The sequence below is a fragment of the Eurytemora carolleeae genome, unplaced genomic scaffold (genome assembly GCF_000591075.1).
Source record: "Eurytemora carolleeae unplaced genomic scaffold, Eaff_2.0 scaffold837, whole genome shotgun sequence".
Taxonomy (NCBI): domain Eukaryota; kingdom Metazoa; phylum Arthropoda; class Copepoda; order Calanoida; family Temoridae; genus Eurytemora; species Eurytemora carolleeae.
Genome location: NW_019396725.1, coordinates 41,997 through 63,522, shown reverse-complemented (window position 1 = coordinate 63,522; position 21,526 = coordinate 41,997). Strand labels below are relative to the sequence as shown.

Here is a 21,526-nt window from a genome sequence, read left to right as displayed (position 1 = left end):
TATCTATATATCTTTTATATCTATCTATCCAGCCATTCTATCTACTCCAGCTATTCTATCTATCTACCTTTCGATCTATCTTTTCTATCTATATATCTTTTATATCTATCTATCCAGCCATTCTATCTACTCCAGCTATTCTATCTATCTACCTTTCGATCTATCTTTTCTATCTATATATCTTTTATATCTATCTATCCAGCCATTCTATCTACTCCAGCTATTCTATCTATCTACCTTTCGATCTATCTTTTCTATCTATATATCTTTTATATCTATCTATCCATCCATTCTATCTACTCCAGCTATTCTATCTATCTACCTTTCGATCTATCTTTTCTATCTATATATCTTTTATATCTATCTATTTTTTCTATCTATCTATCTATTCTATCTAGTCCAGCCATTTATCTATCTACCTATTGATCTATCTTTTCTATTTATCTAACTATATTTTCTATCTATTCTATCTAGCTATCCATCCCTATCTACTTATTTTAACTATCTATCTATCTATCTATCTATCTATCTATCTATCTATATATTTATTTATCTATCATTCGATCTATCCTATCTATAGATCAGTAATCTTATGTATCTGTGAATCAGTACTAAACTGCCTAACGGCCTTTCTTTAAGAGATGATTTCAACCCACAGGTTTATTATGTAACAGGTGCTTAAATCAGGCAGTAGGGGGGGGGGGGTTCTAGTGTTCCAACGGTTACTATTACGCTAAAACTGCTCAGTGTTTTGCCAATAAATTCTTAAAAAGAAGTTTAGAGTAACAATGAGTAGTAGTGAAAATCAAAGGCCAAGACGCTGCGACCCTTTGAAGTGGACCCAGTCTTGAAAATTGATGCAACTTTTAAACTTTTAAAACTAGCAGAATATATGAATTATGTTTTTTTTTGGGGGGGGGGGGGGGGGGGCAAATAGGATTTGTGCGCAGTGACAGGTTTTAAAGTTTAGAAAATATTAAGGTCAAGAGGTAATTAAACTTTCAAGAATGTAATCAAGATAAACGGATAAAACCTAACTTTTTATCCCCCGCTTAAATTTCTAATTAGAAGATATAGCTTTTCTCCCAGGAAATTGTCACAATACAGAAAAATAAGTAAAAAATTCAGAGATTTTCTGAAAAATTAGGATAATTGATGGGTTTTACAAAACTTAAAATACCTTATTGAAGATTTAGTTTCAAGAATTAAATATTTGATTAAATCCGAGTTGTAACTCTGAAATAAATGTTTATATGTCAGACTAGAAAAAAACACTTTAATTGAAAAATAACTAAATACTCTTTAAACAAGCAAAAATGTTGCCCTTGTTTCTCTATCTGAAAAATTCATAGTTTTCAACTGTTGTTCTTTGTTAAAGTGACTTGCTGGATAAAATGAAGAAAATTTAAAGAATTTTTTTAAAAGCAGGAAAATGACGATTTATTTCTATTGTTTTTTAATCTAAAAAAGGGTTAAAGGATATCGTTTTAAGGTTTGGGAATGTATAAACATCAGTTTACGTCCAGTGTCCGAATTTATTGAATTTGAGCCTCTCAAAACCCCCCCCCCCAAAAACCGATTTCAATTGAGCGCCGGCTTATATCTTGAAAAATTCTGTACAATTTTAAGTGGAACAAACCATATTTGAGCTGCGGCTCAAATTCTTAAAATTCGGCCTCTGGATAAATCTAAAAAAATCTTCATCAGTCTCTTTGATAAAAGTAAATGGTAGAAGAAGATTGAAGAAAAAAACTGGAAAATATTATTTTTGATGATTCCCCTAATGATTTACCTTAATGATTTACCTTAATAATTTACCTTAATGATTTACCGTAATGAAGAAAATGAATAAAACCCTTTAAAAAAAATTCGTTTGGAAAACTGATTTTTAAATAAATGTATGAACGAATAATTAACATATTTTTTTCTCATTTTCAAATCATTTTAATGTTAATTTTCAAGTTCTTAATATTTAGTAATTATAAATCAATATTTTGTTCATCACTGTTCAGGACAATTAACAATTAACAGCGTTCAGGAAAAAAATAAAATTTGGTTTCAAAATATGAATCTTACTGATTTTCCTAATTTAGGAAAATTTCCTTCAATACTTTCTCTATTTTTACTACATTTTGTTCAGAGGGAAAAAACATGTTTTAAGTTTGGTGTCAAAACATTAAATTTACGGATTTTCTTTCCAAGTAAGAAAAATCTTAGTTCTCAATAGAAAGTAATTTTACGTCTAAATTGTGTCAATGAATGTTCTGGTACAGGGGGAAAAAAACGTTTTAAATTTGGTTTCTAAATATTAATTTTATGGAATTCCTTTCCAAGAATAAAATAGTTCTTTCTAATTTCTCAATATTTTATCATTTAATCAAAACTAGCTTCGGAAGTTAGTCCCACCGTTTACCCGCGCTTTGTCATCAATTACGAATTTAACTTTAGAATCCTAAAACCATGCTAAGATCACTCCCGTGGTCATACCGAGTTCTCGATAAAAATTTGAGGCAAAATGGTCCAAGGGTTCATGAGTTATGATCGGACAAAAAACAAAAACAGATTACAACTTGATAGATAAGATAACGTTTATTGCTAAAATACATGTATCTGTATACAGAACGAGTTTACAATTACAAATTGATAATTATATTAACAGTGCAAGTATAAAACAAGTGGAAAATAGCTCTTTGTTCAGAAAGTTTCTATATGATGAGATCGGCTTTCAGTCTTTCTGATTTTTTTACGAAGGCTAATTTTTTGGGACAGGTGACTAAAGATACTGTTATTGCATGCGCGCCTAGTCCCACTGCCAGATAAACTTGTAAGCTCTATGTTCACAAAGATGTAAAAAGCGCAGGGGTGAATAATGTATACCCTTCTTTCACCCCCTAGTGGGGGGGGGGTAAAAAAATTCGAAAACTTTTTAAAAATCCACGAAAACCTTCATTTGAAGAAATCCATGGAAACCAACAGGAGAAAATGATGCTGCTACAATACCGCCATCTGTTTTATTGGTTCCGTATGATGCTTAATATATATATATATATATTCCCATATGGTTCAGAAACCCCTAAATATAAGTTTGAGCACACATTGGCGTAACCTAGCGGAATCTAATTCTATATAAAATAATATAATTTAATCTTCTTCGGTTTATTTTTCATACAAATGATTAAAGAGATTTTTTATTAAATATCTTCACGTGTCGCTGAGTCTTATTGTCTTCGGATTTGTTCATTTTATACATATCTATAAGATCAGCAACAAAATTTAATGAAAAGCGAGAAACGGTTGAACCGACCAGATTTATAGTTCAACCATTTATCTTTATTTTTTCTGATTTTCAAAGAAAACATCCCTCCCCCCCACGGGTATTATTCTCATGATTTTGTACCTGTTTCATGCGTTTGATTTCCGGAATTCAAAAAAATGTTTAAAAATTAAGAANATCAGGTATAGAGTATACTGTAGACCTGGTTTAGTAGCCTACACAGTGACATATGGTGAACATGTTTACTCATCTTAAACACAATTTCTAATTTCAAAAGTTGCATTAAAAAAACTTAATTAATTTTATTTGAAATATTGGATTTTGAATGAAACTTTGAAAGAAACTTGAATAAAACTCACTTTTAAATGTCGTGAACAGACGCCAAAATTGGAGAAAGGATAGAGAAGAATGACAGTTATTACAATTTTTAAAAAGTAAGTTTTAAGTATCGATTAGTCTTATTAGGATCTGGATCCGCAACATTCTGGCTCCCTGGATCCGGATCCCCTAAAACATCCGGATCCAAGGAGCAAAATAGTGCTTACCAATAGAGATTGTTAAAAATCTTGCAAAATAATTTATGAATGATTCTATATGCCGCGTTCAATGACAAGAGACAGACAGATAGCATGCGCATAACTCCTTTGGGCTTCTATCTCAGGGTTGTTGTGAACGAAAACCCCCTAAATCTTGAAAAGACGACATCTAGTGTTCTATCTGTATTGTTATTAATCTATGGTTCAAACGTTGTTTTCCACATGTTACTTCTAAATATTTGTATTCGTATCCTGTATTTCACCCTTTTTAACATTCAAGGTATTACCCTTTGGGCTTGAATTTCAAAGCTTCACTATTTCTGGAAGATGCTTCATGTTTTCTCAATTTTAAAATAAATCTTGAAATTTGAATTTTGGAATCCACTTGGTTTTCTTTTTATCCAACCAGACTCAGCAGAAATAACGAGTTTTAAAGGGACTGTCGACAGAATTAGAAGTGTTATCCTTTAACCATTTCTTATCAAAAATGTATGAAGCAAAGCCAAAGAAAAAAATGGACAGATGTATTTCTTCAATATAAAATGACGTTATCTTCCTCATTATTCCGGCTGCCTACGGTTAAATACTGTATACCTTGTATCAGTCATGTAACTTTTAGAATGGAGGATCCTTTGAAATTATGCCAACATTCCCTTTAAGTACGGAGGAAAAAATGAATGCACTGTAAATGCAAAGGACGGGGGTTGGATTGACGGAATATAAGATTCAGAAATCGAATTTAATGAATGGGAGAGGTCGTTTAACCACCAACCACCGGTTCAAATCATGAATCACCGTTTCATTCCCAGTCTTCAATCAATTGCCTATATCCTCAGGAATTTTATAACTTTGAATCAGTGATTCAGGATTTGAACTGGCAGTTCAACGACTTATCGCAATTCATTTAATCAGGTTCATGATATAGCATACCAAACTATCAATGCATTTATTCTCTAAATTTACAGTTTTCAACGAATCCCTGAGATTGAATTGTAAAATGTTGCCTCAAAACTTCTTTGTGTGTTAACTAATGATTGAGCTGTGCTGCAGTAGGTAGATAATCAAGTAGGGAGGTAGGTAGGTAGATAATCAAGTAGGGAGGTAGGTAGGTAGAAAATCAAGTAGGGAGGTAGGTAGGTAGATACTCAAGAAGGGAGGTAGGTAGGTAGATAATCAAGTAGGGAGGTAGGTAGGTAGATAATGAGGTAGGTAGGTAGATAATCAAGTAGGGAGATAGGTAGGTAGATAATCAAGTAGGTTTATATTCTTGAGTTGAGTAGAATAAGGTTGATATAAGTTTAGACATTAGAGATATAGATATATCCTCTCATTCTTTCTATAATCATATCTCCGTATAATCTCCATAAAGTTTCCAATGGAGTTCCAAAATCGCTCTTATTGCGAAATTCAACTTTAAAATTCGCGCTACACGAATTAAAATTTGCGCAACAACTTTTTAACGGTGGAAGAAACCTTGTTCTTTATCCAACCTCTTGGCTCCGAAGTGATAAACCACCAGAGATGGAATTCAAAGAATTTGAGCCGCGGTTTAAATCTGCCAAAACCCGGTTTAAATTAAGCGTCGGCTTAAATCTTGAAACATTTGATACAATTTTAAGTGGAACCAACCATATTTAAGCCGCGGCTTAAATTTAAACCGCCGCTCAAATTCTTTAAATTCGGCCACAGATATCGAAACTTTTGTGTGAAATATCGTTAATACTAAAAAACTGAGTCTTGATACCCGATGTTGGCACTTTTTTATTTGAGGATAAACGATTGATCCCTCAAATAAAGGTATCCCTGCAGGCAGTGCTTAGAATCCATTTGATTTTGATGCGGATCCTGGATCCGCACGGGAAAAAATGGATCCGGATCTGGATCCAAACCCGGATCCGGATCCAGGTCATTTCTTTAAGATTTACTGAATTGTTTTAACAAAAAAATAATTTTCAAATTTTTTGTTTTATTTTTTTCGCTTATTTTTATCCTAAAACTTGATGAACCATTCAGAAATGAGGAAAAATCTCTTTTTTTTTCAAAAGTTCAGAGTTGGGTTTTAGGAGTAAAAAAGTTTTTTTTGTAGTTTTTGGTTGATATTTTACCCCTTAGATCCGGATCCGTGGATCCGCATATTTTTGCGGATCCGGATCAAGGAAGCCAAAATCTTACGGATCCAACGGATCCGGATCCTAGGCACTGCCTGCAGGACATGACCACCATGAAGAGAAATTAAATTATATCAATCCGTCTGTAGAAGATGGAAATCCAATTCTTGATCTTGAGATTTACTTTACAACATAACAGTTCTGACTCCAGGACCTGCAGTCTGTATCTGTTCCAACCATAGATAAATAAATAAACATGGATAGCTTATGCACGTAAAATCACCAAGAATTGTACAGTCCGCGAACTCATGCTTCTAAGGGTCAAAGTGTAGTTTAATGATAAGCGGGGTGGTTTGGTGTTTTAATGGATTTCATAATTATTAAACCACTCAGGAGTGAATTTTATTTTGAGAATATCACATTGACGAGAACTGAAGAAGGACTAAACTAACTTAAATTTCTCTCTACAGAACTCATGTACACCACAAGTACTCAATGACATAAGAACAGCCAATGTTCACAACCGACCTAGTTAATCTATATAATAGGAATATCTTTAAAACATCTCTGTACATTTATATCTTTCAAGATGAAAAATGTCGTTTTATGCCGATCTATCTTTATCTATGGTTCCAACGTATGCAATTTGTCACATTCCCCCCGCCTTAATTTGATAAATTGTGGGAACTATGCTTCATCTTATAGTTCAGTTTCTTCATATTTTTTTTAGATTCATCTTGAAATTAAAGAATTGAAGGGACTGTACGTGTAATGTCAAGTGGTCCTCCATTTGTAAAAGAGAATGTCGATTCAAAATGATACCATTTAAACCTTTGGTTGATCAAGGATGATGAGATATTCAAGATATTCTCTTGGAAAATTGATCACTTTTGGTCAAGTGATCATGTGTAGTTGTAAATAAAACATACCCCACTTACCACATGAAATTACATGGCCAGTCCCTTTTTATTTGATACATTTTGAGAATATGTTCTATCTCATTTTATTCACTTTATCCCGGTACAGTTTCTTCTTGAAATTATAGGTTTAAGAAATCTCAGCAGACATGTTTGAATACAGATTGCTTCCTTTTGTAATATACCTTACAACATCATTGAACACTTAGATGGGTTAGGGGGGGGGGTCATTAAGTTTTAATCTATCCAAAGCCCGAATTTAATGAATTTGAGCCGCGTCTCAATTGAGTGCCGGCTTAAATCTTGAAACATTGAATACGATTTTCAAATTGGAACCAACCATATTTGAGCCGCGTCTCAAATTTAAGCCCTGGCTCAAATTCTTTAAATTAGGCCTCAGGACTACAATTTCAATTAAAAGTTATGTCATAAATTATTGTTACTTTACCCGATTATATAGGAGTAATTTTCTGGAAACAAATATCTCTGTATTAATATTTCATGTTCACATTTTTGATTTTTCTTTCGGAACATTGCGTGTGCCACAGAATTAATGTCAGCTTTTTCGTCAATTGAAAAATTTTTATACGTAATTTGACAATATATATATGTAAATTATTGCCATTTTTATTGTTGTTAAATATTTCAGATATTTTAACAGATTTTTAGTTAGGATTTTGTAGTTTTTTAGCGATACATATTTAGTTTTTGTTTAATATCTCGGGAAGATTTTCGTCGGTTTGACATTTTTTCAGCTGGTATTTCGAAGATTTTCGTCATATGTTATTTTTTGTTTTCAATATTTCGAAGATTTTTGTCATTTCAGCAGATATTTTTTTTAGTGGTATTTTTTAAAACTTAGCCAAATATTCAAATTAGAAAAATGATATTTTAGTGATTTTCGCCATTTTTACAGATATTTCTTTTTCAGCTGGTATTTTGAAGATTTTTGCCATATGTAAAGTTTTTTTTTCTCAAGAATATCGAAGATTTTCGCAAATTCAATAGATATTTTTTTCAGTTGGTATTTTGGAGCTATGACCCGGCAGGATGCAACGGATCTGCTCATGGCGGAGAGAGAAGGCGGAGTATTTCTAGTAAGGTAGGTCAAGCGGAGTTTGAAGGGAATGTTTACGAATATTAAAGAATATATTTTACTATCAAATCAATTTGTATTTTGTAACGGTCAAAACTTTAATTTTACAAGAAGTTAATTTTGACATCTAATCTAAACTGAGAACTCGCCTCAAACTCTAAATTTTCTAATCCTTATATCTCTGCAACCTGACGCCGTATACATTAAATATATCAAACGATGAATTTGACTAGATCTTAGTATAAAAGGTTTACACCCTCATGTGAAAAAGATAGGGATTGGACTAATAGAGTTTGATTCAAGTAATCAGTTCATTTAGATGTAAAACTTAATTTTCGACGAAAATTATTTTGATTTTGATTTTGAATTTCATTATCATAATGTTGTTTAATCAATTAAATTGCATATGTTCAATATAATGTACCCTTATTAACTTCTTTTTCAATTTTTAATTTACACAACCGTACTTTTAAGTTTGGAATTTTTAGCAAATTTAAAATTTTATTTTTAATTTGTTAAATTTGTATTAAAGTGTTAATATTATTTTAGGGATTCATCCAGTATTGTTGGAGGAAGGCTGCAAACAACAAATTTTACTTTTTCATGATATTTTTTTCTACATTGGGCCCATAAATATGTGGAATAGAAAGACGACATTGATGCAATATTATGTTAATTTATTTTGTTCATGTCATGTATAGTTTCTCCAATAGTCTGATAGTCAGGATATTAAGGGTTTGTGTACATTGCACAATTTATGTTTCAGAGGACTATTTAGCAGTGCAAAGGATCCGTATCTGTTGGGGAAATATCAACCAAATATCAACCAAAACCATAATTGTTTCTCTTAAAACACAAATTTAAATTGTTGACTGATAATAATTTAACAAAAATGTCCAAACTAAGTTTCGGCAAAAAAAAGCCCACAAGAAGAAAATGTTAGAAAATTTTTTGTTTGTTTAAAATATCGTTAAATCTTGCAGAATTGTCCTTGGCGCATCAAAAATAAATGGATCCTAAGCACTGCTACTTAGAATAGAAACTTGAGTCTAAAAGTCGTCTTACCTTTCTACAGTTTTATGGATCTTACAACTTGTTTTATGTTCCGAAAATGAAAATATCACAGATTCCACGTGCTATTTTATTCATTCGATGTTTTTATTTAACTTTAAAGCATCGATAATACAAAAAAAATATTTAACATTCCAACTTTTATGTTCCTTGATTTCTTTTTAAAAGTTTGTTGAAGTTACTTATTGATAAATGTGAGCATTTTCACTAAACTTTTTCTGTTAAATTTTATAAAAAAAATTCATACTCTACATAATTTTTCAAAAAAAATATTAATCGTTGTTTGTCTGTCTACAGACTATGTGCTGTGTGTGAAAGAGGACTCCAAGGTGTCTCATTATATCATCAATAAAATACAACAAGGTAATATTAAGATTAATAAAATACAACAAGGTAACATTTAGATTAATAAAATACAACAAGGTAATATTTAGATTAATAAAATACAACAAGGTAATATTTAGATTAATAAAATACAACAAGGTAACATTTAGATTAAACACATTTTTTATACAGTAATATCAAACTCTTGAAACGAAATTCTGAGAGTCAAACACTTAATCCCCAGCCCCCGCCCGTCAAGCCCTTTCGATATACTTGCTGAAGTGCCCGGCGTTGCCCGTGAAATTAAAATAAAAATTGAATTTAAAGAAAATTATGTTCAGCCTATGTTACCCCCCGGGTACCCATGAATTCCTTAAAAAAATGTCAGCTAATTGTTCCAGTTGTTTGACCAGCTATGTAGCTAACATATTTGTGAATATTTAAAAGAGCGAAGAGCTTTTTTATATAGATTTAATAGACAAACTTCTTGAAAGACTAACTAATGAAAGACAAACTTCTGAAAGACCTTCTCTTGAAATGCAAACTTCTTGAAGGACTAACTCATGAAAGACTTTAAAGACTAACTCTTGAAAGACTAACTCATGTAAGACTAATCATGAAAGACTTACTCATGTAAGACTAACTCATGTAAGACTAACTCATGTAAGACTAACTCATGAAAGATTAACTCATGAAGGAAAAAATTCTGACAGACAAACTTGTGACTTGTCTCACACACAAACTCGTCACAAACAATCTTGTGACAGACAAACTTGTTACAAACAATCTTATGACAAACAAACTTGTGACAAACAAACTTGTGACAAACAAACTTGTGACAAACAAACTTGTGACAAACGAACTTGTGACAAACAAACTTATGACAAACAAACTCATAAAAGACTAACTCATGAAGGACTAAATACCTACCTACCCCAAATCCTCAAGCCTTTGAAATATATTTTTTTAAATAAAATGTCCTCTATAATTGTATTTTCTCTAAGCCCCTGTGTTGTGAAAGAATAGAATTGTTTTATCTCGGTTCAATTTATTTAATTTATTTTTATCTATTCACCTTCATACGAAGAAGCACTACTTTCAATTAAATTGCTTAGGTTGAAAATGTTTAAATAACAGAAAAGTGGCAACCTGGTCAGAAAACAGGACAGGACAGGACAGGACAGGACAGGACAGGACAGGACAGGACAGGACAGGACAGGACAGGACATTTTTCTTAATAGAAATTTGTGAAGAAATCAATGGTAGAATCAATTATTTCTTATGTTTTATTGAATTTCTTATTCTTTATAAATTTTTTTAAATGTCGCCTTTTTAAGAAAAATTTTAAGGAAATCTACCGAAAACGTTTACGATCATCAAAATTGCAGAAACCGATAACTGAATAATTCTGTTGTTGTTACATTTTTTATCGTCCTTTCAGATTGGACCATCCAGGAGAATTTTTAAAGATTGAATTTGGGCTGTGGTTGAATTATACACCGTAAAAACGTCTCATATGAATTCTGATAAATTTCTCCATGATACTACACTCTCAACTCAACTACCATGTCTATCTAGCCGTTATAGTTTTATTTTCTACAGCAATTTCTAGGAACAAAAACTAACTGAAAAAAAAACGTAATTTACTGCCAACATTTGATGGCAAGGTTTCCTTTAGAAATATAAATAGGAATCATATTAGTTTTTTTCTTCTTTTCATAAATGGGAATCCGGTTAAAAAATATAAAAACGCAGTCGGTTAGTGATGGGCGTTGGTTAAGTTTTTTGTCTTCTCGGTTAGTGATGGGCGTTGGTTGAGTTTTTTGTCTTCTCGGTTAGTGTTTGGCATCGGTTAAGTTTTTTGTCTTCTCGGTTAGTGATGGGCGTTGGTTAAGTTTTTCGTCTTCTCGGTTAGTGATGGGCGATGGTTAAGTTTTTTGTCTTCTCAAAAATTTAAAATGGTTGAAAAGTTTGCGCGAAGCAAAAGGTTTAGTTCCTGAGTGAAAATGTAGGCCTCAACGAGTTTCACATCGTTCATTAACGAACGATTGGGGTTTTATCATTCCTTCTGCATAACTATGATCCATTGCATGGAGAAAAAAATTCAAGCTAACTGTCGTCTTCCATTTTCACAGTTTTATGTTTCCCTTTGTCTTTAGGTGATCAGATCAGATATAGAATAGGATTGTATTTAGGCGATCAGATCAGATATAGAATAGGAGATCAAATGTTCACAGATTTACCCGCCTTATTAAATTTTTATAAGGTAAAATATTCGTAATATTTTGTTTTATAAAAAAAATTTTTTATTATTTTATTCGATTCCTAAGTAAATAAATGTTTAATTTGATCAATTTCAGTTCAGATTTCGACTAGTGTAAAAACATTTTTTTGTTAGAAAAGTGGTTAAAAATGCTAACAATGTGTTAAAAATGTTGTTAATGTTCAAAACACCACAAATCAATTAAGGATGCGACTCTTCTAAAATTGATCTAAGGAAAAGTTTTTTTCAGAAATACTTTTTTGAAATTGACCCAACAATATCTATCTTTTTGTCTGAAATTGCCCCCGAGAATAGATATCTTCTTGTTTGAAATGGATCCCAAGAAATGCGTTTTTTTAATTTATCCCAAGAAATGCTTTTTTAAATATTGAAATCAAGAAATACTTTTTAGAAAATTTATCTTAAGAAAAGTTTTTTTAAATTGATCCCAGAAATGCTTTTTTCTAAAATTGTTCCCATGAATAACTTTTTCCAAATATTTTTATATTTTTATTCAACTACAAAGCATGAGATATTACAAATAAGCAATCGCAATTTACTATGCAGTTTGGACCCGCCTAACCAGGGTTATTTTGAAATTGGTCCCAAGAAATACTTTTTTTAACATTGATCCCAAGAAATTCTTTTTTTAATTGATCCTAAGAAATGCTTTTTCGAAAATTGATTCCAAGAAATGCTTTCTCTGAAATGGATCCCAAGAAAAGTTTTTTTTTTAATTAATCCCAAGAAATGCTTTTTCTATTATTAATTTCAAGAAATGTTTTTCCAAAAATTAAATTAATCCAAGAAATGCTTTTTTTAAATTGATTCCAAGAAATGCCTTTTCTAAAATTGATCCCAATTAATACTTATTTTGAAATTGGTCTTAAGAAATGTTTTTTTAACATTGATCCCAAGAAATACTTGCTTTTAAGAATTACTTATTTGTTTTTCCTAATTAATTATAATTTTGTAATTTTAGCTTCACTACTTGGACACGACGCCATTAATAAGACCAGCTCCTAAACGAGTAGAGAAGGTTTTGGGAAAGTATGATTTCGAAGGCAGTGTAAGTAATTTTTTTATATGATCTAAATAATTTAAACTTATCCATTTTACACTGCATAAGATGGTGAATCGGATGACAAAATTTGGGTTCCTTAAAGGGACTGGCTGAAATTGTTTATGCGATGAAAAAGTTTGGTTAAAGGGACTGAAAGCTTAACTTCGAGTGACCCTTCGGCCTCCATGCAAAGATGGCTATACCCGATTTACAACGATACCCATAAAAGCTTATTATGATCAAGTATGAATTAGATTTTGTATCCTACTATTCATTTTCATGTGCGGAATCTGAAAAACTTAAATCAGACGAGGGTTTCAATGTTATTGTTGTAAATCGGACATCTTTCCATGCATGGAGGGTTTTTTAAAGATTCTCATTGAACCTTTAAAAAATAGCTCAAAAACTATTCATATCTCGGCTCAGAACTTTTAGGGATATATACTTTTAAGAATTACCCTGTGGGGTGGGGAAATATGTTCTGAGCTGAAAACTTTGGATATCGAGATCAATGCTTGATCTCCTCTTTTTCTTAATCTCCAGATTAAATAGTGCTTGTTCAACTCTTGTTATTAATCTCCAGATTAATTAACAGATCGGGATTAAGGATATCACATTTTAAAGTTTTCAGCATCAAATTGCAAATTGATACAAAATAAATAACAACTAGGGGGGAAAAGTTAATGTTCATAAGAAGAAAAAAGTTAAGAATTTTTTTTACTTTTTGACTTTTTAAGGACCCAGACGATCTACCGTTCAAGAAAGGTGAAATATTGACCGTGGTTTCTAAAGATGAAGAGCAGTGGTGGACTGCTAGGAAAATATACTCATTTTTTATAATATTCCCCCCCCCTACACCTTTCTTCTTAAATACCCCCCCTCCCTCTCAACACCTTTCTTCTCAAAGGGACTGTAAGCGTAATTTCAAGCGACTCTCCGTGCAATGATGGTAATGGCCGATTTACTAGGGCACCCTTAAAACTTTATCTGATATGAATTAGAACTCCATGTTTTTGTTTTTGAAAACTGTTCATTTTGATTTGTAGTTTCTCTGCAAAGTGACTAGCGCATTTCTTGCTTATAAGAAACAATGGAGAAATTCAAAGAGTTCGAAAAACATGGAGAGTCAGAAAACCGACATGTTTCAAGGGTACCCTTGTAAATCGGGCATTTTCATCTTTGCTTACACAGGGTCACTTTAAATTAGCTTTAAAGATTTAAGATTTACATAAAATAAAAGTTCTGTTCAGGAAGTTATATTACAAAGTATTCTCTTTTTGTCTGAAAACTTATTTTTCTCCGAAAACTTTTTATTATTCATGAAGTAATAAAAAAGAAGAAAGTTTATGTTATTCCACGAGAATTAATTGTTTACCTGTTCTTCTTAATTACCGTTTCTCTGTTTTTATTTTGTTTTTTCCAACTTTGAGAACTTTTCTCTATTCTTTTTTTAGGGTTAAATGTTTTTAATAGCTAGAATGAAAGAAATGAGGCTTTTTGCTACAAAACTTCTACAGGAAAATGTAAATGTTTTTAATTATTTAACATTAATCATTTTAAGCATTTAAAATTTAAAAGTTTGCAAGTTTAGTCTCTTTTCCTTGTTTAAGAAAATAAATTTTATAAGGAAAAAGTATTAAAAATAAAAAATTGCCTTTTAATGTTCATTTTTTCTTCCCCTGATCATCAAAAAGCATCCCCCCCGTGTAACTTTTGAAAATATATACACCCCTGCCCCCCCCCCTCCATCCATCCCAAAGTAATGAGTTTATTTTTTCAGAAATTCCCTTGGTCAGACCGGATCAATACCTGTACCTTATGTGACAAAAGTAACCAACTAACTTCTTCATTGCTTAACCTTCTTAATCTTTTGTTTTATTCCTTCTATTTTAGTTTCATCATTGCTCTTTCAGTTTCTTCATTGCTCATCCTCCTTGGTTTCATCATTGCTTAACCTTCTTAATCTTTTATTTTATTCCTTCTATTTTAGTTTCATCATTGCTCTTTCAGTTTCTTCATTGCTCATCCTCCTTGGTTTCATCATTGCTTAACCTTCTTAATCTTTTAGTTTCTTTATTGTTCTTTCTCCATTTAGTTTCATCATTGCTCTTTCTCCATTTAGTTTCATCATTGCTCATATCATACTCCTTTTTAGTTTCTTCATTTCTCTTTCTCCTTTTAATTTCCTTCATTGCTCATACTTTTTTTTTAGTTCCAACATTGCTCATTCTCTCTTTTTTAGTTTCTTCGTTGCTCATACTTCTTTTAGTATCTTCATTGCTCATACTTCTTTTTATTTTATTTATTGCTCATACTTCTTTTTTATCTTTTATATTATTGATTACTTATTTTTCATTTTTATCTTTTATCATATTCATTGCTTATTCTTCTTGTATCTTTTATTTTTCCTTCTTTGTGACTTTTCATAAGTTTTATATATTTTTCCTTCTTTATTGCTTTTTATTAGTTTCCTATATTTTTCCTTCTTTATTGCTTTTTATAAGTTTCCTATAATTTTTAATTATTGTTTTTTATAAGTTTCCTATATTTTTTCATAATGTTGAATTATATAATATTCATCTTTAATAATACCATCCAATATCTTCATCTTTCTGTCTTCATTGTGCTTTAAATCAACTTTGGTATTGGATATTTATTGATCCTCCCATCCCTGAATAATTTACTAACTTGTATCCCGGGAACTTGGTCGCCTAGCAGGGAAAAAACTGGAGAAAGTACAGAGGTTAAAACATGAGTGTGTTCCCGCCATTTTCCCATTAGAGATAGACAAAAACATAATTAAGACTATGAATAATTAAATGCTATTTTACATTTATAAAAAAAAATAACCTTTGTTTTTCATAGTTTTCGTGTGTCCTTTTTTTGTTTTGTTGATTTTTAGTTACGTTATATGAAAAATGTTTAAAGTTTTAAAATGTTTATTATTTAATTATTTGCAGTAATACACATGTGGGTAGTCTGTTAAAAGATTAGGAAGGCCAGAGCAATGTTGAGAAACATATTTAATATTTGATATTTGTTAAAACCTCTCCATTATGTTCTAACTGAAATTAAAGTTTGGAATCTTGCTTTGCAGAATATTTGGGCTGAAAGTCTGCTTGCAAAATCATAGATTTTAAAAATGAGATAAAAATTTCAAGATTCCTAATCCCAATATAAATGTATATAAATAGAAATTCCGGACTAGCGACGTTGTGGAGATTACTAATTGTGAGCTCATGAAACTTAGGAATTATGATGTCATGAAGTTTAGAAATTGTGACGTCATAAAGTTTAGGAAATGAAGTTTAGGAATTGAGGTCATGAAGTTTAGGAATTGTGACGTCATGAAGCATTGGAATTGTGATGTCATGAAGTTTAGGAATTGACGTCATGAAGTTTAGGAATTGACGTCATGAAGCATAGGAATTGTTGTGTCATGAAGTTTAGGAAATGTGACGTCATGAAGCTTAAGAATTGTGACGTCATGAAGTTTAAGAATTGACGTCATGAAGTTAAGGAAACTGAAGTTTAGGAACTGTGATGTCATAAAGTTTAGGAATTGTGACGTCATGAAGTTTAGGAATTGACGTAATGAAGTTTAGGAATTGTGATGTCATAAAGTTTAGTAATTATGACGTCATGAAGTTTAGGAATTGTGATGTCATAAAGTTTAGGAATTGTGATGTCATGAAGTTTAGGAATTGACGTCATGAAGTTTAGGAATTGTGATGTCATGAAGTTTAGGAATAGACGTCATGAAGTTTAGGAATTGTGATGTCATGAAGTTTAGGAATTGACGTCATGAAGTTTAGGAATTGGGATGTCATGAAGTTTAGGAATTAAGAAGTCACGAAGTTGTGGAAGGAATTGTGACGTCACATTGTTAATAATCTCGTATTGAATATTTTCCTTTCCTTTCTTTGAAACCTTTGTTTTGTCTTAAATTTTCATTTATATTTTTCTTTTAATTGTTACCAATGCTAAGGATCCGGATCCGTTGGATACCCAAGATTTTGGCTTCCTGGATCCTGATCCGCAAAAATATGCGGATCCACGGATTCAGATCCAAGGGGTAAAATATCAACCTCAACCAAATCTGAATTTTTAAAAAAAGTGAGATTATAAAAATTTCCTCATTTCTTAATAGTTCATCAAGTTTTAGGATAAAAATAAGCGAAAAAAATAAAACAAAATTGGAAAATTATTTTTTGTTAAAAATTCAGTAAATCTTAAAGAAATTTTTTCCAGTGCGGATCTAGGATCCGGATCCGCATCAAAATTAAATGAATCCTAAGCACTGATTGTTACATATTAAGGTTAATGAGAATTCAGTATCTAGTAACGGGCCTGTACATACTAATCCAGAAAATACAAACAAACCTAGGCATACAAACATTCAGGTATTTTGAGAAAATACAAACAAACCTAGGCATACAAACATTCAGGTATTTTGAGAAAATACAAACAAACCTAAGCATACAAACATTCGAAAATACAAACAAACCTAAGCATACAAACATTCAGGTATTTTGAGAATATACTAACAAACCTAGGCATACAAACATTCAGGTATTTTGAGAAAAAGTTATTTCAAGTGAGTCTCCATTTTAAGAGTTGTAAGTCTGATTTACTTGTTCTTCTATCTTATTGATTGATTTTTATTAAATTCTTTTTAAACTTACGTATTTATGCAGTAAATCGAGCATTTAAAACTATATGCAATACTATTTATAAATAGAGTAATTCTTTTGACGTTTCAATGTACGTTTTCATTTTTGTATTATGTAAACAAAGTTATTTTCGTAAAATTTTTAACAGTTAAAAAGTTCTTGTTTCTATTTTATAAATTATTTCTGTGCTAAGTCCTACAAAATATGGGTCCGATCGGTTCAACTGAGGTACAGTCGTCATCGTATACATCAATACAATGAAGACGAATTTTGATTTATATCAAGCTTCTCCACAGCATGGATACAAATATAATACATATAAATATGGAAACAAAGAGAGGCTGTCTTCTCTTCAATTACTTGTAAATTTGTAAATCGAAAAAATTCTTGTAAACAATCAAAACTTAAGATATAAAGTCGTCTTCATTTTATTGATCAAGTGCCGACCACTGTATATTGTATATATCAATGTTAAAATATGGGTCTCATGTATCCCACGCTAAGTGTTTTAGCATCAATTATTCTGTTTACCTTGATTTGATGGTTATTTATTTATTTATCAATATTAAATTCCAGGGGTGGAATATATTTTCCACAGAAATTTCATAAATAACTTTTTTTATTGTCAAGCTACTTTTCATTGCCCTCCTTTTTAATATTCATCTATTTTCTTTTTTTTATGTAAATGCACTTTTTTATATTTTATCAGAGCCAGCTTTCCTATTTAATCCATATACCTACCTACCTACCTACATATTAACCTAATAATGTTCCAGCGAAGTTTGCCAGCGTATGCTCGAGTCAAGCAGAGTAGAGTTCCGAATGCCTATGATAAAACTGCGTTAAGATTGGAGGTAAAGAAAAAATTCTTTAAAGGGACTGTTAACGTATTTTCAATTGACCCTTCTCTAAAAAAAATGCCATTTTTAACAAATCAATATTTAAAGAGTTTATGTTTATCTTAGCCTAAAGTATTCCTGACAAATATCAACGATCCGTCGGAGATACGGAAGCACAAAGGAATGAATACCCCGGTTAAAATAGACTCGTGCTCCGAAACGTATTTAAACCAAATATTTATTAATTGTCCTTGAAAATAAGCATAAAATTTAATTGTCGCTTATATCTTTTTAAACGGCTGGACACATTGTGCAAGTATTATTTCAACTCGCGCTCCGATATGTAATTAACTATGTAACATGTAAATGCTATGTTGGAATTGCAGATTTGTCAATATTGTAAAATATAATGTTATTTAAGTTCATTTAAGATAACTATAAAAAAGAGGACTTATCTCTCAACAGTACTGTAACTCGTCTAGTAACTTCATTGTCCAATTAAGCTAATTTCAATATGAATTTTGGAAAGAAAAATAAAGAGAAAATTTTTTCCTCAAATTAAAGAATTTTTCTAAACCAAAATACAAAGAATGAAAATGTATTACCACGTTATCATCGTACAACCTTTCTTGTAAAAATAATATAAAAAATTATGTATCTTTAAAATAATCTCGATACGGAGATAATAAATATCTAAATATTTAAAGAATAAAGCTAGAATTTAAACTGATTATTCTAACTTCCAAAACTTAATTAAACATTATAAAAAAAACTTTTTAATTATAATTTTCTTAATTTGCTAGGTTGGTGACATTGTCAAAGTTACAAAGATGTCGATTAACGGACAGTGGGAAGGAGAACTCAACGGGAAAATTGGGCACTTTCCCTTTACACATGTAGAGTTTATTGATAGGTATTGCTATTGCATATTTATTAACGTCTAATTATATTAAATGTGATTTTGCATATTTATTAAGATCAATCTGTAATAAATGTGAATTTTATGTTTACTTGCTTGATGTGTATTTCAAAAATATCATTCGCTTTAATGGATTGTTCATCTTTTGATATCCTATTCTATATTCCTCAAAATATTTAAGGATAATTTTTGAAAAAGTTCTTAAAAACCCAGAGAAGTCTTGATTTGCTGGCATTGGCTGGAATAAACTGGGCAAATGTTACATGTAAAAGACTATTTTTTTAAAGTTTGGATAATCTTAGTTGTGTTTTGTATTGATCTATTGATTAATTAATTGATTAATTGATTTGATTGATTAGTAAGAGGATTAGTTTGTTGATTTAGTGCTGAAATAATTAGATCTACTTACTGATTGATCGATTGATTGTATAAATATTTGATTAATCATTTTTGCTGGTTGATTACTTTATGATTAAATGGTTTTTTATAATTGATTGATTGATTAGATGGTATATTTATTGAATTATTGATTGTTTGATCATTTCAGCAGCGAGTCAGGGATGGATGACGGGTCTAACTGACATTACAACTAGGGTTGGAGACCTAGCCAACCCTGCATTCTCACTTCTCAACAATCCGCCATCTTGAATCCAATTCTTAATCTTAGATCTAAATTGTAATCTTGGATCCAATTCTTAATCTTCGATCTAAATTGTTATCTCTGATCCAAGCCTTAATTTTAGATCTAAATTTTCATCTTGGATCCAATTCTTAATCTTGGATCTAAATTTTCATCTTAATGTTGGACTCCAACCACACAAGAATAAAGTGCTAAACACTGAACAAAGTGAATAAAAAACTAGAGTTGGTTCTTGAACAAATAATTCATTTTTTCAAACTCAATCTAAGTCATAAATATCGTGATGTCCCTCCTCCTTCTACAAAATCTATGTATAAAATGTAAAAATTATTTTGAGAAAAATCTGATTTTTTATTGTTCTCTGTTACTTGTAGCTTTTAAAATAATCAAAAGTTAATCATGCTTCAACTTATTATTTTTATAAATGTCATGAATTATTTACTAAGCTTCCACTAGGCTTAATATCATCTTACTTATGAGAAACTATTTTCAAATTTTCACTCCAATTTTATCAAAAATATCTTGTATAAAATTCAATGAATTTAATAGAATTAAAATTTTTATTTGTGAAGTTTAGTACAAACATGTTACTCAAAGAATTAGTTTAAATTGTAATAATAATGAAATAATTCTGTTCTGAAACATAAAAATTATAAAATTTTCTTTATGTTTTACTTTAAATTTGTGTAAATGGGCATGTTGCTAAATTGATAGACTAAAAAATAAACTTACAATTCAGAATTAATACATAAAATTTAAATTATGCCTTTTTCTTTTTGTTTAAAAGCTGAAAAAAATGTTATTAAATAATATTTCGAAAAGAAACAAAGGGGGATGAAAAACACCCCCATATCGTGTTAAGGTTAAATGTCGTATTCATGTTCCACAGAATTCTGGATCACACTGTATGAAACTGACCTAACAGGATGCCAACACCTCCCTCCCCCGTGTTTATTAGAAGTTTAAATTTATAGACATTACAGATAGAACACTAAATGTCGTCTCAAGATTTAGAGGTTTTCGTTCACAATAACCCTGAGGCACGAGCCATAAGGAGTTATGCGCATGCTCTCGGTCTCGTCATTTAAGACGTTATTGTGAAAGAAAAACCACTAAATCTTGAAAAGACGACATCTAGTGTTCAATCTATATTATTATTAATCTATGTTTAAATCTAAAACTGGTTCTTTTTCTAGCTCAATGTTGTTAAACCCCTTTTGTTATTTTTTAGCTAATGAATAAATGTGATTTAATAATACTGCTGGGAATAAATTGATGTATTTAATATTTATTGTTTCTGTTTCTAGAAGGAGTTAAATCCAAAATGCGATCTGGCTCATTTCTGAGTGTTAGAAATGTTCTGCATTTCCCCAAAGGTATTTTTCCAAGAGCAACTTCCCAATTTAAAATTTATCGAGTTACATCTTCTGAAAGGTTAGGCTAGGCGTTCTGGCCGAGCGCGGCGGTAAGGATGAGTTAGATCGAGCGCTGCGGCTTGGACAAACTTGGGAAGTCGCCGCGTGTGAAAATTTGGGAAAGTACCTAACATCTCCCTTCCGCCGTCCTCCCCACACCATGAAAATATTGTAAGCCGCCCTTGGATTCAGTGAACTATTAAGTAATGGGTTAAACAATTGTTCTTAAAATATCTTAGATATTCATAAATTCCTTTTATTCTTTAGTTTCACAAAGTCTTGAGAAAGATTATTAAATAAAATATTCAGTTCCTAGAAGAAACAGTATTGTAAAATTGTGTAAAGTATAATAATCATGCATAGGATTACTCTCAAAAGATTAAACTTT

At 30.9% G+C, this 21,526-nt stretch overlaps 2 protein-coding genes across 12 annotated transcripts in view; both read left to right on the top strand.

The window, feature by feature from the left end:
- LOC111707844 (adapter molecule Crk) overlaps positions 1 to 21,008 on the top strand; it is a 40,699-nt gene extending 19,691 nt beyond the window's left edge. For 2 of the 9 annotated variants that reach the window (XM_023481018.1, XM_023481015.1), the window contains 11 exons: positions 7,857 to 7,937; positions 8,481 to 8,503; positions 9,300 to 9,365; positions 11,486 to 11,592; positions 12,572 to 12,658; positions 13,390 to 13,469; positions 14,433 to 14,481; positions 16,972 to 17,055; positions 18,102 to 18,179; positions 18,968 to 19,077; positions 19,631 to 21,008. In XM_023481018.1, coding sequence (XP_023336786.1) covers positions 7,857 to 7,937; positions 8,481 to 8,503; positions 9,300 to 9,365; positions 11,486 to 11,592; positions 12,572 to 12,658; positions 13,390 to 13,469; positions 14,433 to 14,481; positions 16,972 to 17,055; positions 18,102 to 18,179; positions 18,968 to 19,077; positions 19,631 to 19,664 — 799 coding nt within the window. In that variant the 3' untranslated portion in view covers positions 19,665 to 21,008. Of the gene's footprint in view, positions 1 to 3,512; positions 3,709 to 7,856; positions 7,938 to 8,480; positions 8,504 to 9,299; positions 9,366 to 11,485; positions 11,593 to 12,571; positions 12,659 to 13,389; positions 13,470 to 14,432; positions 14,482 to 16,971; positions 17,056 to 18,101; positions 18,180 to 18,967; positions 19,078 to 19,630 lie in introns of those variants that run through there. The other 7 variants (XR_002766542.1, XR_002766541.1, XR_002766540.1 and 4 more) reach the window with 7 other exon arrangements.
- Positions 21,009 to 21,034: 26 nt separating this feature from the next.
- The window catches only part of LOC111707842 (protein msta), a 32,024-nt gene continuing 31,532 nt past the window's right edge, over positions 21,035 to 21,526 (top strand). Inside the window, exon 1 of one of the 3 annotated variants that reach the window (XM_023481009.1) lies at positions 21,035 to 21,099. The gene's annotated coding sequence lies outside the window, so the exon portion shown is untranslated. The remainder of the gene's footprint in view (positions 21,100 to 21,526) is intronic. The other 2 variants (XM_023481005.1, XM_023481007.1) reach the window with 2 other exon arrangements.